General features: G+C 39.2%; 1 protein-coding gene across 1 annotated transcript; it reads right to left on the minus strand.

The window, feature by feature from the left end:
- Positions 1 to 7,877: 7,877 nt before the first annotated feature.
- On the minus strand, positions 7,878 to 17,428 carry LOC137946555 (putative clathrin assembly protein At1g33340). Its single transcript, XM_068792898.1, has 5 exons — positions 17,320 to 17,428; positions 16,609 to 16,674; positions 15,204 to 15,265; positions 9,344 to 9,372; positions 7,878 to 9,244 (listed from the first exon to the last, which is right to left on the minus strand). The coding sequence occupies exons 1-5, from the start codon at positions 17,426 to 17,428 to the stop codon at positions 7,954 to 7,956; spliced, it is 1,557 nt and encodes a 518-aa protein (XP_068648999.1). The 3' UTR covers positions 7,878 to 7,953.
- Between the last annotated feature and the right edge of the window lie 1,105 nt (positions 17,429 to 18,533).

The raw sequence follows: 18,533 nt of genomic DNA on the forward strand, positions 1-18,533 counted from the left end.
GTACACACTAACACAAACAAGTACTTTACACTATACTTTTCATTGCGTACACTAGCACAAACAAGTGATTCACTTTATCTTTCCCCAGCACTTACAAAGTGTACTAACCCCCACCCCCCTTAATATTTGCTAGGTAAATAGTAGTGGCTAAGACTTCTTGCTGCTTGTCTTGGACAAAGACATCAGTGAATTTTGGCTGAGCTAGCTTCCATTCTTGAAGAAGGCCTCTGAATCGAGCCAAATATTCATGGATATTTTCTGCTTGTTTAGTATTTAATATACTTTGGAGAATATCATATGGTCTTTGTAAGTTGTCGGAGCTAGAGTATAACTTAGCACATGTCTCCCAAATTTTCTTGGCAGCGTCGAGATGAACAACTTTGTCAGAGACAAGTTATTTCATGCCGATGAAGAGCCAACTAATTACTGTAATTTTTAACCACTTAGCATAAGAAACATCTTCTTCATCAATGAGTAGCCCAAGTTTGGTTGGGTGACCAAGTAGGTCCCTTGTAATAAGAAACCATTGAATCGATTTGGACCAGCTCAAAGAATTTGATATCCGTCGCAAGGGTATGGTAGTAATCTTGAGAATCTCATTTTTTCTATCCATGTAATCTTCAACCATAAGAGGCAATTCAAGGGTAATAGTGTACTCAAATGCGAAGTAGCCTAAGTAAGTGACTTGTAAAATCAAGTGAAGCCATGACTAGCTGGGGTATATGGGAGGAGAACTCGAGCTTATCAAACCTTTTAGGCAAGGAGGGAACCCTCTTAGGCAAGTAAACTTGTTGGCCAAAAAATTCTATAATTAATTCTCTAGTCTTCCTTTTAGAGAATAGCAAAAATCAATTAACAAGCATGAAATCAAGTAAGGTAAGGTGGCATTCCGAATAAGATCTTTCCAAGATCATTCCAAAAATATATTTGACTCTAGCTTCTAGATTCAATCCCTCATGAATTAGGTAAGATATGATTGATTGAAAATTAAAAAAATTAGGCCTAATCAAGAAGATACTGATTGAATGTGAGATCTCAAAAAACAACAATCTTTCTTCAAATAAATTGGCACCAACTAGACTTTCCAAAGGACCACTTAAATCTTTTGTGCTTGCTTCCTTTTATGTAAAACACTATATTCCATTCTTAATTTTTCAATAACAAGTACCCAACTCGTGGCTTTGAATCAAACAAGGCCTGGCCTCCTCGTTTAAAAAAAAACTTTACACAACACTTTGAACAAAAAATTACCTTCTTCGTTCAGCTTTCCCTTTCTTTTTTTATTCAAAACTGATGAACCTTGGCATGAGAGATGAGCATATCTCGGTAATGCTCACATGAGAGCCAAGACGTCAAAAAAATTCTCCAAAAAAAGTCACAAAACCGAGTAGAGTTCCAACTCTTCAATACTAACCCTTCATCAATTTCTAGAGGTAACTAAATATTTCTTTTTGTAAACATGTAACTTTTGTATTTTATTGAAATATTAACTCTTTATCTCTATACGTGACTTAATGAAGGACAAGTTTGATGTTAACCTCTCTAAAGATGAGAATACTTGAAGAAATGTTCATTCCATATGGGGTTTTCCATGCTTCATAAACAAGCAATATACATAATTCAAGAAATTCTCTAATCCAGTTTTTTGCACTAGAAAAGCTGTATGACCTACTTTATGTTGAGGCTTAGCAATTGGAGGTAGATCAAGTATTTGCAAATCTGGCATGACAAGTAAGATGTTTACTATACACCTATATAGGATACTCGTATATTCATTCCTAAATTGTAGGAAACATTTGCTAAGAGTTCCAACAATATAAGCAAGTAGATCATTCAAACATCAATCTAACTATAAATCATTCTTGTGTGCCCAAGAGGAGAGGTCATATCTCAAAATTGTAGAGGGCCTCGATGACGTTGAGTTCTTAGAGAGTATTCACGATCAAGGAGCACGTAGACGGACCATAGAGAAGTGTAGTACAACATATTTAAATATAACTTATATTTATATTTTATTACATTTTCATGAAAGTATAATTGACATTTTTTTCGTTTTCAAACCAATCCAAACCATTTATTATTATTAATTAGTTGTTGAAGATAATTTTTTACAATAACTACATACATGTTTGTTTAGTGGTTTTCTTAAATTGTTGAAAAAGTTGTATATATCAACGACTAATAATTCATTACTATATGTCTTCTCTTTAGCAATGACATTTTTTTATGGTTGCTCAAGACTTGAGCTTAAAGCTACAAGTTCTAATGACGATCCATGTTGTTGCTATAGGCCTTTAACAACAACTTGAAAGCTCTTGGCAACGAGATGTTGTTTGTTGCTAAAGGTGGCTTTTCTTGTTGTGGTTGTTTTTATCTCTTGTGGCTTGTCTTGTTGGCCAAGTGTTGGGAGAGGGAAATACCCTTTCCAGCCATCCCCCTTTGTCTAGTCTCTTTTTTTCTTGCATATTATTTTTCTAATACCTCTATTTGCCCTCTTCCCTTGCTTTCATTAGAGATTCTAGAATGCAAAGGGGAACACACCTCCCCCTTTCTCTAGTCTCTCATCTATATTCTTTTGGTTTTTGTTTCCTATTTCTTCTATTTTCTCTACAAGAGGGAAAGTAGAAGAGATTGACAATAAAGCCCAAAGATGAAAGAGATAAGAGAACAGGCTTAGAGTATGGACCTCCCCTTCACCAATCATGGATCTCTTATTGAAGAAAGGGAAGGGAGAAAATAAAAGTAGCAAAAAATAAAAACAAGAGAAAAAAAAGAGTGATGAGAGACTAGAAGCCCCCTCCCTACCCATGGCAAATGACCTTGCAACATCCCCTTTTAATCCTCTAAAACCAAGAGAGAATAAAACATAGATTACTAGATCCATAGGTTGAAGGAATACCTGACACTTGTGCACAATGGATTGTTAGTTACTTTTGCTCTCCGGAGAAATGGGAGAGACTAGAAGAAGATGAGAGACATTCAGAGAGATGCCATAAAGAAAAGAGAAATGCGAGTTGGAGAATGTTATGTTGAAGAAAGGCTATGTTGACCATGAGAGATTGGAGACAAATAATCATATTAAGGGTCACTATTCCATTCTTTATATTAGCCAATTGTTCTCATATTATATAGCCCAAAATCTTGTAGGTTAATACTCCTAGTCAATATTCCTAGCCCAAAATCTAGTAGGTCACTAGCCAAACTATTCCACCATAGTCACTCAAGTTTCCTTAATCCTCATACTCGAGCCCAACCCTATGCTACCCAGAGTTTTGTGCAATGAAGCCTACTCCCCACTTGATACCAAATTTAAGGGTCCCCAACCTATTGCTCTAGTAAGTAAACATGATCATAGTAGTGGGTAACTAATCTCAGTAGAAGACAAGAGATGTTGTTGGTCAGTGGAAGATGAGAAACATTTGAGAGAGAAGGCATTGGCGTTTAGGTTTGGGATCACTATGTTATGGACTCAATAACATTGAGTCATCTACTTTAATTTTATTATTTATGTTGCTTTAAATTTTGAATTTTATTGATTTGTAATAAGACTTAAAGGTAGGGGTAGCATTGGGTTTTATAACCCTAAACTATGTTGATGTTAATTGCCCTATTTAAGGGGATAAGGATGGAGAAATAAAGCAAGTTCGGAATTAGCATAAACTAGGGTAATTTAGGTTCCTTCTAGGCTCCCTATTCTAGGGTTATTGGCTTGAAATCTCTTTGGTGGTTTGCTGCATCCATTGGAGAGTCTTTGAGGAGATCGTGGGGGGAAGAAGAAGAGGAAGCACCCTTCTATTCCAAGCTGCAAGGGAGAGACTACCTCTTCATGGAAATTCTAGAAAAGGAGAGGTCTTGACGTGAGTCTACCCAGGAAGGAGGACGAGTTCTTGTTGCTGGTTGGGTGTTGACGTCCAGAGGTATTTGCTAATCTTATTCCAAACATTGAGATTAGATTTATGTTTCTCTTTTATGTAAGGAACCAGTGCTGCATGAAATTGGAAACCCTACCTTGACGTGAGCCATAAGAAAGGGGGTTCCACGTTGGGACCTCAAGGAGCTTCTTTGACTAGCTGGGTTCGTTCATAATTAAGAAAAGGAAACTCCTTTTCAAGGGGTATGAATTCAGTAAAGGGAAAGGGGTTGTTCTTGAGTCATTACAACAAATAAAACCCTCTTGACGTGAATCATAAAAAAGGGGTTTCATATCTGAGTGCTTAAACAGTCCTTTAACTTGCTGGTTGCATCTATAATTGAGAAAAGCAAAATATTTTTCAATCCTAACGTGAAAGGAGAAGTATATGAGAGTTCTTTTCACAAAAAAAGTGATAAGAAACCCTCAAACATTGCTGGATTCATATTCAACTCGCCGAGTTACTAGATCCATGGCTAGGGACCATAACAACTTGGTATCAGAGTAGGGTAACCTGGCAGAGAGAAGCACCAATGAATACTTTGAATTGCTTGAAAGAAAATTTGATACAGTCCTAGAGAGGTTCTCCAAAATTGATATCGATATGGAGACCTTGAAGGGAAGGATGGATAGCATGGAGAATAGTCTGACTACTGGCAAGAAATTTGCTGCATTGGAGGAGAAGTTCACTCTCAGTTTGGAAAGCTTGAAAGGAAGGATGGATAGCATGGAGACTGGTCTGAGCATTGGCAAGAACCCAATTTTGGGGGACCATTCGCAGATCAGAGGGGGAGTTGAATTTACTAGACACACGAGTTTCTCAGGTCAGCAAGGACCCTTCATTCTGGGGGGACACCTCAACCAGGGGGGAGGCATTGTACCTCTCATTCCAGATCAGAGAGGAGGGGACCATTCGTATAACAGAGGGGGAGATGAATTTCCTAGGCGCACGAGTTTCTCGGGACAACAAGGATCACTCATTCCGGGGGGACACTTCTACCAGGGGGGAGGCACTGTTCCGAGGTATACTAAAATGGAATTCCCTACTTATAATGGGTCAGAAGACCCTTTGATATGGCTGTATCGATAAGAAAAAATTTTTAGCCATCAACGAGTCCCAACCTATGACCGAGTCAACGTGGTTGTTTTCCACTTACTAGGGGAAGCACAACTTTGGTACCAGCTAGTTGAAGTTGATAGCAACCCTTTGGGAGATTGGGATGAATTTAAGCAACTGTGCTCTCTCCGTTTTGGTCCTCCAGCTTACAGCAACCCTTTGGGAGATTTGGTTTTGCTACGCCAAACTGGTGTCGTGGAGCAATATCAAAAACTGTTCTAGGAAAAATTAGCATGAGCCAGCAGTATGGTACAAGTAGATCAGCAAGTTACGCTGTTTACAACAGGAGTGACTGAGGCATTAAAGCTTGAGGTGGAGCTCTATGCACTTGTTGACTTATCCAGTGCTATGAATATAGCTCGTGTTTTAGAACTGCAACAGAAGGCACATCACAAACTACCTCCATGGTCAGGGGAGCGGAGCGCTCCATCCATGGGGCAAGGGGAGCGCATTCCTTCGAGAAACAACCCGGGTATTACTTTGACAGGGGATTTGAGATCTAGCCATCCTACACCTCCTTATATAAAAAAAATTGACAAGTGCTGAGATGGCGGAACGACGGACTAAGAATCTATGTTACAACTGTGATGAACCATATCGGGCTGGGCATCAGTGCAAAAGATTATTTTTGATCAATAAGGTTGAAGATGAGGATAGCGAGGTTACAAAGGATATGATAGAGGAACAACCACCAGACATCTCCTTGTATGCCATTACTGGGCAGCAATCGGCCACAACCATGCAACATGGGAGCAACTCGACAACTTCCACCAGGTCTACCCAGCTTCCGAGTTTGAGGACAAGCTCGATCTCCAGGGGGGGGGGGGGGGGGGGGGGGGGGGCAGATGTTGTGGACTCAATAACATTGAGTCATCTACTTTACTTTTATTATTTATGTTGCTTTTAATTTTGAATTTTATTGATTTGTAATAAGACTTAAAGGTAGGGGTAGAATTGGGTTTATTACCCTAAACTATGTTGATGTTAATTACCCTATTTAAGGGGTAAGGGTGGAGAAATAAAGCAAGTTCAGAATTAGCATAAACTAGGGTAATTTAGGTTCCTTCTAGGCTCCCTATTCTAGGGTTCTTGGCTTGAACTCTCTTTGGTGGTTTGCTGCGTCCATTGGAGAGTCTTTGAGGAGATCGTGGGAGGAAGAAGAAGAGGAAGCACCCTTCTATTCCGAGTTGCAAGGGAGAGACTACCTTGTCACGGAAATTCCAGAAAAGGAGAGGTCTTGATGTGAGTCTACCCAGGAAGGAGGACGAGTTCTTGTTGCTGGTTGGATGTTGACGTCCAGAGGTATTTTCTAATCTTATTCCAAGCATTGAGATTAGATTTATGTTTATCTTTTACGTAAGGAACCAGTGCTGCATGAAATTGGAAACCCTACCTTGACGTGAGCCATAAGAAAGGGGTTTCTACGTTGGGGCCTCAAGGAGCTTCTTTGACTAACTGGGTTCGTTCATAATTAAGAAAAGGAAACTCCTTTTCAAGGGGAATGAATTCAGTAAAGGGAAAAGGGGTTGTTCTTGAGTCATTACAGCAAGTAAAACCCTCTTGACGTGAATCATAAAAGAGGGGTTTCATATTTGAGTGCTTAAACAGTCCTTTAACTTGCTGGTTGCATCTATAATTGAGAAAAGAAAAATCCTTTTCAATCCTAACGTGAAAGGAGAAGTATAAGAGAGTTCTTTTCACAAAAACGTGATAAGAAACCCTCAAACAGTGTTGGATTCATATCCAACTCGCCGAGTTACTAGATCCATGGCTAGGGACCATAACACACTACTTAGTGAAGAAGGTTGAGGGAGGGAATGAAATGATAGAGTGAGGATCGGGGATTTCAGAGAGTATTTATGCCTCCTAATGAAATTATTAAAATATCCTTAATCAATTAATTAGGCAACTAGGTCTTACCCATTTTCTTTTGTTTAATAAATGGTAACTAATTACTTATCTTACCCACTCACCTAATTAATTGATCAGATAGTTCTCATTCCATTTAGGGAAAATTGGTTTTTAAGCCCTACAAAAAAAAAGGTGAGGATTCCGAACAATAATAAAATTGAAAGACTGTATATGCAGAGGATTAATCAATCTGCTCTGATACCATATGAGATATTAAACTGAACCACCCTTTTTGCACAGATTAAGGGTGGTTAATAGAGAGAATAAATACAAAGGAAACATAATCTCTTATCAGTTAATTGGTCAGATTTAATTACAACTTCTGGTCACGATGTCGTAGTGTGTTGGACGCGGTACCAAGGCATTGATCAATACACAGTAAGATTGGCCAAATTCTGTCCCGTAAGCATAGGATTGGGCAGCTGGATTACTCATTGAATGTAGATCTACCTAGTTGATTGCTGTGCAGATATGCAAGTTGGACCCCGGACCTTGCATAAAATCACAGCTTAATTGGTTCTCCTTCACGAGGTGTAACTTGCCCGTGACTCACCGCTACTTTTCTGGCTCCTTATATCCTGTTTTTACCTCACCTTTTTCAATCACCATGCCAATTCTAAAAGCACTCACTGGATTCAGTTTGATCTTCACGTATGAATCATGGATGAGAAATTCAAGTTCTTCCTCTCATTTGCGTGGAGCAACGTATTTGCTTATCCATATCCATTTAGAACAGTGTAAATTCGCACTAATTCTGTTCCAGTGAAACGCTGTGTTATGGAAGGGTGATACGTCAATCCTTGCACATGATTGAGATTCTAAGGCTACTAGTTATTTTGTCATTGAAAGAAATGAAGGATCCAGATTTCTTAGATTCAAATTTATCCCTGAAATGTACATTTTTCACACCTTGACCTCATTAATTTTGAGGAAGTAAAGAAGAAAAAAGAAGAAAATACAGGAGCAGATTGAGCATATAATCTATGAAAACACCAGGAAAGGAATTCGTTTTTTTTCACCCTCTGAAGAAATTTCCTGTCTTGGTGCGGGGAGAAGAAAGAAAAGGGTTATAATAACGGTAAGGTGTTGCCTCTTCAATCTGCAGAGAAGTTGACCAGTCGTCGCGTGCTTCATCCTCATCATCAGGTGCTTCCACAGAGACCGAACAAGTTTTTTTAGCTTCTTCCTCGTCAAATTTCACCCAAACTGTGCATATTTTCGTCTCCAGTTTGGGAGAAGCGAAGACTGTGTCGAAGGAGGGAAGGATTCCACTTCTGCTCACATCGTCGCTAACCGGAAGCTTGCAGGAGGTGGGAGGAGGCGGGTCGAGAATGGAAGACAAAAAGCCATTTCCGAATGCCTGAGAGGAGGTCAAGAATTCCTCCATGGTCGTGACACAGGCCGGAGTGATGACGCGGACGGCGGGGAAGTCGAGGTTGGAGGCAGTCATAGTACTGCTCTTGCAATCCTCAAAGAAGTCGGAGAGCCGGTGGGTCTGAGAAGAAGCTCTCCGGAAGATGGCCAGAGCCGAAGCTCTGGCGGACTTCTTGAAATCGAAGAAGGAATCCACGAGGGTGGTGACGCCTTCGCAGAAGCTGGCGTACACTTGGAACCCCTCCCTAAGAATGTTGCAGAGAGCAGCCTGAACCAAGCCCTGGGCGTGACAAATTTCGATGGGCAAACAGTCCATTATCCGATCCAGAAACGTCTGGCATCTGGGCAATCTGCAGAAGACGGTCTCCACCGACTTCTCCTCGTAAAACCCCTGCGGCAGAAAGGGTTCGAGCTTCCCGGCTTGGTTGATCACCCAACCGATTCTGTCCTCCAAGAAGCGCACGTAGCTGAGAAGAAAAGAGATGAAAGCGTCGGAGGGACAGCGGAGGAAAGAGTGCAGATTACTAATAGAGAGATCGCCGGAGATGCGCGCATTACGGAGCTGCTGCTCGAAGCTCCGGTCACCGCCGCGCATGAGACGGTGAACGAGGAGGAGGGTCTTGAGGGCGACGACGGGGTCCTTTGTCCTGTGGAGCCGACGGGTTATTCTCCGAGCGAGGAAAGGCGTGGAGCCCGGCGAATTGGAGACGAGGAAGAGTATCTCATGCACGTATTTCTCGTCCGTGGGAGAGTAGTCATGAGCCGTCGCTCGGACGACGGCGATCTCCATATCGGAGAAGACGTCTTGGCCGGAAATAATGGCCTTCCCGATGGCCGCGTGGTCCTTGAACGATCCCAGCGCTTGCCGGATCATCGTCCCCACTCCCACCACCATTGCTACCACAGCTACTCGGGTACGAGACTCATCTTCTCTGTGGATTTATACGCCAGTCTTTGTTTGATTAAAGAGAAGACTTTTCTCGGAAGCTTTGACGTGTCAAGTCCACCATTAGATTATAAAAACAACACACTTTGCAATCAAAATGACAAAATTGCCATTCTGTTCAGTTAAGAGAAAAAAGTAAAGAGTCAATCTCAATTTTCAAAAAAAATAAGGGAGATTTTGGTAAATGCACAGGCCATTATGGCTTTGGATTCTCTTCTAAGCATGGGAAGGGAAATACTCAATGGCCTTCATTACAATTCCTTACTTTTTTGCATATCGGAATTGATGGTCTCAAAATCGAAAGAAACAAAAAGGAAAGAAAATTTCTTCAAAATATTCAAGTCAACCAGAGGTTTGTGGACGTGGGGGGAGAATCTCATCCTGTGAGAATAAGGTTCGAGTGCATCAAACCGTCCTCCTATTGGCAATCAAATGCTATCAATGTTCTCGACTTGGAGTTTTTATCAGTTTTATACCGATTCTTCTATCAACATCATCATAACTTGTGTGGAAGGAAGGCAAAAAGGAGCCATAGAAAGTCCCCACTCCACTTGAGTAAAAAGAAAGAAAGAAAGGAAAATTTGTTCTTTATATCATACCACCCAAAACTCTTCTTAAAGCATCCGATCCAAATATAGGTCCCAACATCTACATGTCAACGCATATCTTTGCATTCCAAGTTTGAGACATCCATATTCTCTTTTCTTTTTCTCCTTTCTCTTGTTATCCTTGCTTGGCTTCTCAATCTCAATCTAGATAAAAATTTTAAGGTTGAGATTGAAGCCTATATTCTAGTGTTGTGGATTCATGGGAAATTTCGTAAATATATCTATGACCTACTAGTTACTACTCCATGAGCAAAATGACAATCAATCTATATGTGTAAATGAAATACCGGATAAAGGTTCTTAGGTTATCACTATGAAGCTATATGCTTAAAAGTGCATATGACAAATCTTTTAGTTGTACTTCTTATTGGAAGGTACCCTTCCCCATTGACTTGAGAAAAAAAAAAAAGCAACCAACTTAAAAATTGGGTGGGGGGAGAAATTATCGATAAGCCAAATTCATAAATCGAAGTACTATCGGATTCACGATATCACTAATATCTAGTTATGCAAGGGTAACATAGTACGGAAGGGCATAAACTATGGTATTATAATTTAGTTACAATATTGGTAGCTAAAGGAGTGGGGAAGGCTGTGTAATGTGACATGTCAACTTGGTTTATTATATCTAGCAAGTTCCTAGTTCGGTGTATGACAAGACCATGTTTACTTTTAGGGGTTCATGGCCCAAGGAAAAAAAAATTAGAGAATTTAGATCATTCTTAATGGAAAATACTTTTTCTAGCTTTTAAGTTAGGTTCCGTAAGGAAGAAACAAGGAGGTTGGGAATAGGTTTATTTACTTTGTTACTAGGCTTTGAATTCATTTTATAACTTAGTCAGAGTCAATCTCGAGTTCTAAGGTAAGAGCCAGATATTTGTAACAAAAAGTCCAATGAACACAACCACTTATTATGGTTTACAATTCATACTTAGATTGCAATATCCACTCTCATGCTATTTGCACCTTGGAGTTAAATAAGACACCTAGAAAAAAGTCTATTGGCATCTACATCAAGAGCTACAATGGCTGAATTATAATATTACCGACACAACAACTTACACCATTCAATTGATCATATCGGCAAATTCACAAAGGTGTCCCTCACACAGGTTATAGTATACTAGGTTTTCACGTAGACTCACACTTAAGATTTTTACAACAACACACTAACCCACAAAATAATTTTTTTTAGCAACAAAATAAGCACTCAAACTTAGACCCAACAATAGGAATTCTAAGCACACTTTCCCATACTTGTGACTTCCATAAGTAACAAATTAGGTACATTTACCTAGAGTGACAAATGGATTTACAACAGACCAACATATACTTGGGACTTATAGTCAACAACTAAGTAGATTCACTAGTCTAGACCCACAAAGGAATTTTTCTCATCACGTCAATTTTAGTTGCAAAGCATCTCAATCAAGTGAGACGAGGCTTACTCTTTCCTATAGAAGGCTTGACAAAAACATTTCCAAAGATTGTTTGCTTACAATTAAACACATAGAATGGCTGATAATAGACTGATTTCACAATACAAGATCAAGTAAATTTACACCCCTCCAATGTGTCCTTCCGAAAAATGAAAACAACTCAAATCAAACCCAAACAATTGAATTCAAAATATTGGGCATTTTTTGGGAAAAAAACTCAAGGCCGGTTCAAAAGGTGACTCAAAAACAGTAGCATGTTTCAAGAGGAAGGACGTATGAATACCCTCAAATTGACTAACTAAATAATAGAGCTAAGGTATATTAATGGGGAGAGGCTTGAGATTCAAACAACACGGAGTGAGTCAACATACTTAATTATATCGGAGGCTCTGGTAGAAAGGGTTATTTTATTATGCAAATGGCATCTAAAGGTGTTTCCATGCCCTTGACTACTTCATGCTCCTACCTCTATTTTTCTCGCACCCTCATATTTTTCTTACTCCTGCACTCCCATTCTTCCACTTTCCCATTTTCGTATACCACATTAATTTGAGGCATATAATTTATTTATGAAACTAATCTCTAATGTTCTAAACTAGAGCCATTGGGTTTTTAAATTAAGAGATCTTTCGTTCTTTTGAAAACCATGTCAAAACATCGATGAAAAATCTCAAGTAAATGCTTGAAAATATTTGTTTCAGCTACAAGTAAAATTGTTAGGTTATTTATAGATTTTGATGATCTATAATGACTAGATTTAGTCTCACAGTTTTTGAAGATAAAGATATATTTTGTGTCCTTTTTTCTTTATTTTTAGTCTTTTAGTTGTTCTTGATTAAGGACAAAAGCATTTTAGTCCCTTTGTAATTTGTTGCTTGCATTATAATAAAGTGAAGGGAGATCAAGGGCTAGATCTAATTCGAGGAGTCACTTCTCCACATGGTTTTTCTTGCATCCTCTTCTCTAGTTCTTCTCTCTTCTCACTTCTCACTTCTCATTTCTCACCTTGTCTGCCTTCTGTAGCTCTTCTCTCCTTCTCTTTCTATGGAAATAGACCTTCCAAAAGGATTAAAACCTAGAGTCCAACATGATATTAATTAGGGAACACTAGTAGAAAAGTCACCATAGCCAACAATTCTTGAAATTTTTTTGGTCGTAACACATCAATTGCCATGGTTTCCTAGAACCATCGACAGTAATACCTCAATTGCCAAGATTGTAAAAAAATTGTCAATGGTGAGACATCAATGGGCATAGTTCGTGTAAGACCATTCGTGATAAGTCATACTAGCCATGGTTCTTTGAAAACCATCAACAATAATGCCTAATAGACAATAGTACTTTAATAAAATCGTTGCTAGTAAAGCCTAGTGGTTGACAATTAGTGAAAACCATCAGTGATAACTCCTATTGTTGATGGTTTTCTTGTTACCATCAATGGAAATATTAATTTTTATTTTCTTTACTTAACATATGTGAAATTTAGGATCTCATGAAAGGAACTTTAGATCAATGAGGAAGAAGAAGAAGAAGAGAGAAGGAGAGGAGAAGAAGAAGGACGTGGAAGGAGAGAGTTTGGATTAAGGGAAAAGAGGTTTACGTCAAAGTGAAAATGAAGGCAGGAAGAATTTGTGGAAAGAGAGGAGAGTGCTTCAATGCTCTACCTCTTCTTAGCCAATGCCTTTATTTATAGTCTTTACAATCCCCTTAGGGCTACAACTCGATGAAATAAAAGACATAAAAAGAATACATATTTACCCCTCTATGCGATCTTTAAGTGAAGTATCATAATTCACACGTGTTCAACTCCTTTGACGTGTGAGTTTCTTGCCTTGAGCTTGTGGGCTTGAGCCCATCTTCCAACACTCCCCCTCAAGCTGGAGGAGAAAAGACATAAAAAATACCCAGCTTGTCACATATAAACGATAGAATTTTAGATGTAACGGGTTTAGTGAGAATATCAGCTACTTGCTCTTGAGATGACACATGTTTGAGAGAGATTATTCCTGCTTGAAACTTCTCTTGTAAAAAATGACAATCCACCTCAATATGTTTAGTTCTTTCATGAAAAATGGAATTTGAATTAATATGAATGGTTGCTTGATTATCACAATGCAGACCCATGGACCTGTTAAGTACGTAGCCAATACTACCCAAAAGACCGGCCTGTCAGGAACGGAAGACATAGGTACATAACCCAGGATCCCATAATCCCTCAGTGGCACAGGATGCCCATAACATCACACCCCCCCTTCGCGATCCGACGGCCCTGATGGCTCACTCGTCGTCACAGCGACACAGGCCCGATCCGGGTTCCGTTACCTGGTGTTTCCCCCAACCCTACCAGTATTTACATCCAGCCTCTGCGCATTGGGTCACTGCCACTGGGATTAGAACGTGCGATGGAGGAACGAAGCTCTGATACCAAATGTTAAGTACCTAGCCAATACTACCCAAAAGACCGGCCTGTCAGGAGCAGAAGACATAGGTACATAACCCATGATCCCATAATCCCTCAGTGGCATAGGATGCCCATAACAGGACCCTTTTTTTTTTATATATAAAAACCTAGTTCGGTAAGAAGGGTCCTAACCCATAAAAGTTCACTAACAGTATGGGCCATAGCTCTATATTCTGCTTCGGCGCTAGATCTTGCAACCACATTTTGCTTCTTACTTTTCCATGTAACCAAGTTTCCTCCAACTAAAGTACAATATCCTGATGTAGATTTTCTATCATCAGGTGATCCAGCCCAATCTGCATATGAGAAGCCTTCTATGTTGAAGTGCCCATGTTTTTTATACATCAATCCTCTTCCTGGAGTTCCTTTTAGGTAACATAATATTCTCTCTAAAGCCTGCCAGTGGATAATTTGTGGTTTGTGCATGAATTGACTCACCACACTTACAACATATGATATGTCTGGCCTAGTTACTGTGAGATAAATCAGTTTTCCCATGAGTCTTTCATATTTGCCAATATCAATATCTTCTTCATTTGTGGTACATAATTTTAAATTTGAATCCATAGGTGTGTCAACTGGTCTACAACCCTTCATTCCTATTTATTCAAGGAGATCCAAGACATATTTCCTTTGAGATAATATTATCCCATGTTTGGATTGAAGAACTTCTATACCCAAAAAATATTTAAGCATACCAAGGTCTTTAGTCTTGAATTCCTAACATATCATCTTCTTCACCTCTTGTATGCTCAAAGCATCATCACCGGTTAAGAAAATATCATCCACGTATACGGAAAATAATATTTTCCCTTTGATTGTATCTTTATAATATACAAAATGATCAACCGAGCACCGATGAAAACCAAACCGTAGATGTGTTTGACTAAATTTATCAAACCACGCCCGAGGGGACTGCTTAAGCCCATATAAAGATTTTTTTAACTGGCATACTGACCCCCCCTCAACCACATAACCAGGTGGTTGGACCATATAAATTTTCTCACTTATATCACCATTTAAAAAAAGCATTTTTAACATCCAATAGCACTGCAAATAGCCCTTAGCAATGAGTCAAGCTTTAAGACAAGCAACTGATCCATCTGGATTATGTTTTACTGAAAAAATCCATCTACAACTAACCGGTCTTTTACCTTTCGTGAGTGATGTTAAGGACCAGGTTTGATTTTTGTATAAGGCGTGCATTTCTTCATCCATAGCCGCCTTCCATCCTGGATGCCTCAGAGCCTCCTGATACGACTGTGGAATTGAAGTATAAGAAAGAGACGCAAGGAACTGAAAACACTCGGAAGACAAGCGATGGTATGACATAAAATTTGAGATAGGATGCGAAGTAGTACAAGAACGACGTTCCTTTCTTAAAGCAATAGGCCGAGTATCAAATTTAGGCCCATAAGTAGGAGGAGAAGGACTTACCTCTGGTGGATCCGACAACTCCACAGGTGAAGGTACGGCCGGTGCATCAGGGGATGGGTTAACTTCAAGATTAAAAGGCACAAACGGACAAGGAGTAGTAGAAGGACAAGTCCAACTTGAAGGAGCATCATGGGAGGAGTAGAAGGAGGTGTCCTCAAAGAAAGTCACATCCCTAGAGATAAGCATCCTCCGAAGGGTAGGATTGTAATAGACATAACCTTTCTGGGTACGAGAGTACCCCAAAAAAATGCACCTCATAGACCCAGGATAAATTTTATTTTTATGTGGGGATGTAACATGAACAAAACACGTACATCCAAACACTTTCCAAGGAAGAGAAAAAGGATCTTCACCATTAAATAATATAGAGTAAGGAGTTTTATGATAAAAGACTGATGAAGGTAACCTATTAATAAGAAAGCATGTTGTAAGTATAGCATGAGGCCAATAGAAATAGGGTACCTTCAGGGAGAAGAGGAGGCCCCGAACAACTTCAAGAAGATGACGATTCTTCTTTTCAGCAACACCATTTTGTTGAGGAGTATAGGCACATGGTGTTTGATGAATAAGCCTATTACTCTCACAAAATGATTTGAATTCATGAGACATGTATTCCTTAGCATTATTAGATCTAAGGATTTGAATTTTCTTCCCAAATTGTATCAAGACCATAGCATGAAAAATTTTAAACAAAGGAAGAATTTCTGAACGCTCTTTAAATAAATATAACCATGTCACTCGAGTAAAATCATCAACAAAAATGACAAAATATTTAACTTGGGAAATATTTGAGACACATAACGGTCCCCATACATTGGAATGTATTAGCTCAAAAGGAGCAGTACTTGTATTTTTAAGACGAGAAGAATATGTACTCCTAATATGTTTACTTAATTGACAAACCTCACAACTGAAATTAGAAAGTTCTTTTAAGGACGAAAGCAAAGAACGAAGTGAAGGGGTAGACAGATGGCCAAGTCGGTTGTGCCATAGTTGGGCCTCAGATGTAGTGGATGATAATGTAGCTAATGGTGGAAGAGTGAAGTAGTACAAAGCCCCTTTTCATGGCCACCACCAATCACCTGCTTCGTAGTGAGATCCTGAAATATACAAGAAAACGGTGAGAAGGTGATAGAGCAATTTAATTGTTTGGTTAATTGACTAACCGAGAGCAAATGTAAAGGAAATTGAGGGACAAACAAACCATCTTGAAGGGGAATAGATGAGGTAAGAGAGGAGGAACCTTTTCCAAGGACCTTGGTTTGGGTACCATTAGCAATACTAACGAATTTCTGAGGATAACAAGGAGACAAGGACTGCAACAAGTGTTCGTTACCTGATAGATGTTCGGAGGCCCTGGAGTCAATGATCCAAGAGGAAGAGGAAGAAGAGGAAGAAAGCATACCTGAGGCAATAGTAGTGGCAACAATAGATGATGAGGAATAGTTGATTCCATGAAGGACTTCATTTTCTGAAATGCAACATAGTCTTCAGCAGTAAGAGTCACATTTCCGGAGGATGATTCAGCCTTATCTTCTTGTTTCTCAATGCTAACAGAGATTGGGTTAGCTGTGGCCCAATCAGGTTTGCCATGAAGTTTTCAGCATGTTGCCACAAGGTGGTTCTGACCACCACAGTAAGTGCAAATTTGAGGCTTAGTACAGGAAGAATTCGGACCCGTTCTACCAACTCTATTTTCAGCCCCTCTCATAGTTCGACCCCCCTCTCATATTTCTGCCCCATCCTCAGTATGAGGAAGATGTACCCCGATTGCCGGAGAACATCGCCGATGGGGCATCAATAGGAGGAGGAGGGGATGGATCCGGTATCTGAAGTAATGTAGCACTAATGTCATCGAAGGATGGAAGATCGGAAGAACTTAGAAGCTGAGTTTTGGCAACCTTAAGGTAAGGTTTAATATTCGATAAGCAAATGGCTGCTGCCAAAGCTTCTCGTTGTCGTTCTTAAACGACAATATCAGTGGAGTATGGTTGAGCTAGTTTTCATTCTTGGAGAAGGCCTCAAAACCGTGCTAAAAATTAGTGAATATTATCTCCATGTCTCGTATGCAACATATTTTGTAAGACATCATATATTTTTTGTAATGACGCAGTACTTGAGTAAAGCTTAGCACAAGTGTCCCATATGTCCTTGGCGGTTTCCAAGTGGACCGCATTGTTGACCACATGCACTTCCATGCTATTGATGAGCCAACATATCACCATGTTATCATGCTTAATCCACTTGTGGTAGGTCTCATCTTCTTCATCAATTGGAGGAGGAAATTTAATTACATGGCTTAAGAGGTCATGAGTAATAAGAACCCTTCTAACCGATTGTGACTAGCTCATGTAATTGGAGAGACCTCTAAGTGGAATTGTAGTAATACAAAGTATATCACTCTTATTATTGTTGTGTCCACTCTCCATGATGAGGCAAGTCAAATATGGAGGTCAAGGGAAGGGGCCTTATTCAAAGAACAATTACTCAATGTAATTTGAAGAACCCGTGGACCAAATTAGTCACCAAAAAAGAGACCACGAACCAACTTCTTTCACGAGAGCAAGCACCAAATTATCAACAAATTTGTGCCTTTAGCAAGTGAGAATAACATCCTGCCATCACTCAACTCCTCTTGTATTCTTAAAAAACAAAGAGAAGAAGGTAGATGCAATCGATTAGGCCTTAATCCAAACTCCAACACAAACCGAGAGATAGAGAAAATATTAAGAGAAGATTTAAAGGCAAATGAAGATACTTGGAAGAAATTTATCTTCAGCTCATGGGATACTTCAACGTAAAAAAAAATTCAATTGCTGAAGTTCAAAAGGAACTACAAAGGGTAAATGGCTGCTGGAATTTCACCAAACATATGGTGGACATCCAACAACATAACACAAACCCATGAGCAACATTAAGTAGGAGAAGTTACAACAACATGTGCTAGAATTCTACCTCAAATGAGATTGATCCAAGTTACATAATGGTAATTGAATCTCACCCATTAATCTTAATCAGACGCAAACAACAAATGATCTTGATCACGCTCGTAATTGATTTACAAGAAGATCAAGATTATAACACTAATTTAGTCATAAAAATAAATCTTCACAACATATAAAGATTTATCTTGACTTGATGTGATTCAAAGTTCAAGAAGTAGAAAAAATAGTAAAGAGGAGTATGTAAATAAGGAAAGGAAATAAAATGTAAATAAGAAGAGAATGAACTTATCTCTTCATGACTAAACTCCTTCTTTTACAACTTCTTGAATAGATTCCATAATAACTTCATCAAGAGGGATCCTAAATTCCTTGCTCTGATACCATG

This window comes from Aristolochia californica, unplaced genomic scaffold (genome assembly GCF_029961685.1).
Source record: "Aristolochia californica isolate CCGP_79_NKW_82.1479 unplaced genomic scaffold, dmAriCali1.0.hap1 SCAF_12, whole genome shotgun sequence".
Classification (NCBI taxonomy): domain Eukaryota; kingdom Viridiplantae; phylum Streptophyta; class Magnoliopsida; order Piperales; family Aristolochiaceae; genus Aristolochia; species Aristolochia californica.

What these genes read in the sequence shown, in the direction of transcription:
- LOC137946555 (XM_068792898.1), bottom strand. Translation starts at nt 17,428, where the DNA reads ATGGTGATATGTTGGCTCATCAATAGCATGGAAGTGCATGTGGTCAAC. An exon ending in AGTTGTCGGATCCACCAGAG is followed by an intron (nt 9,373 to 15,203) that starts GTAAGTCCTTCT and finishes TTAACTGAACAG; the next exon opens with AATGGCAATTTTGTCATTTT. An exon ending in TTTGTCATTTTGATTGCAAA is followed by an intron (nt 9,245 to 9,343) that starts GTGTGTTGTTTT and finishes ATAAATCCACAG; the next exon opens with AGAAGATGAGTCTCGTACCC.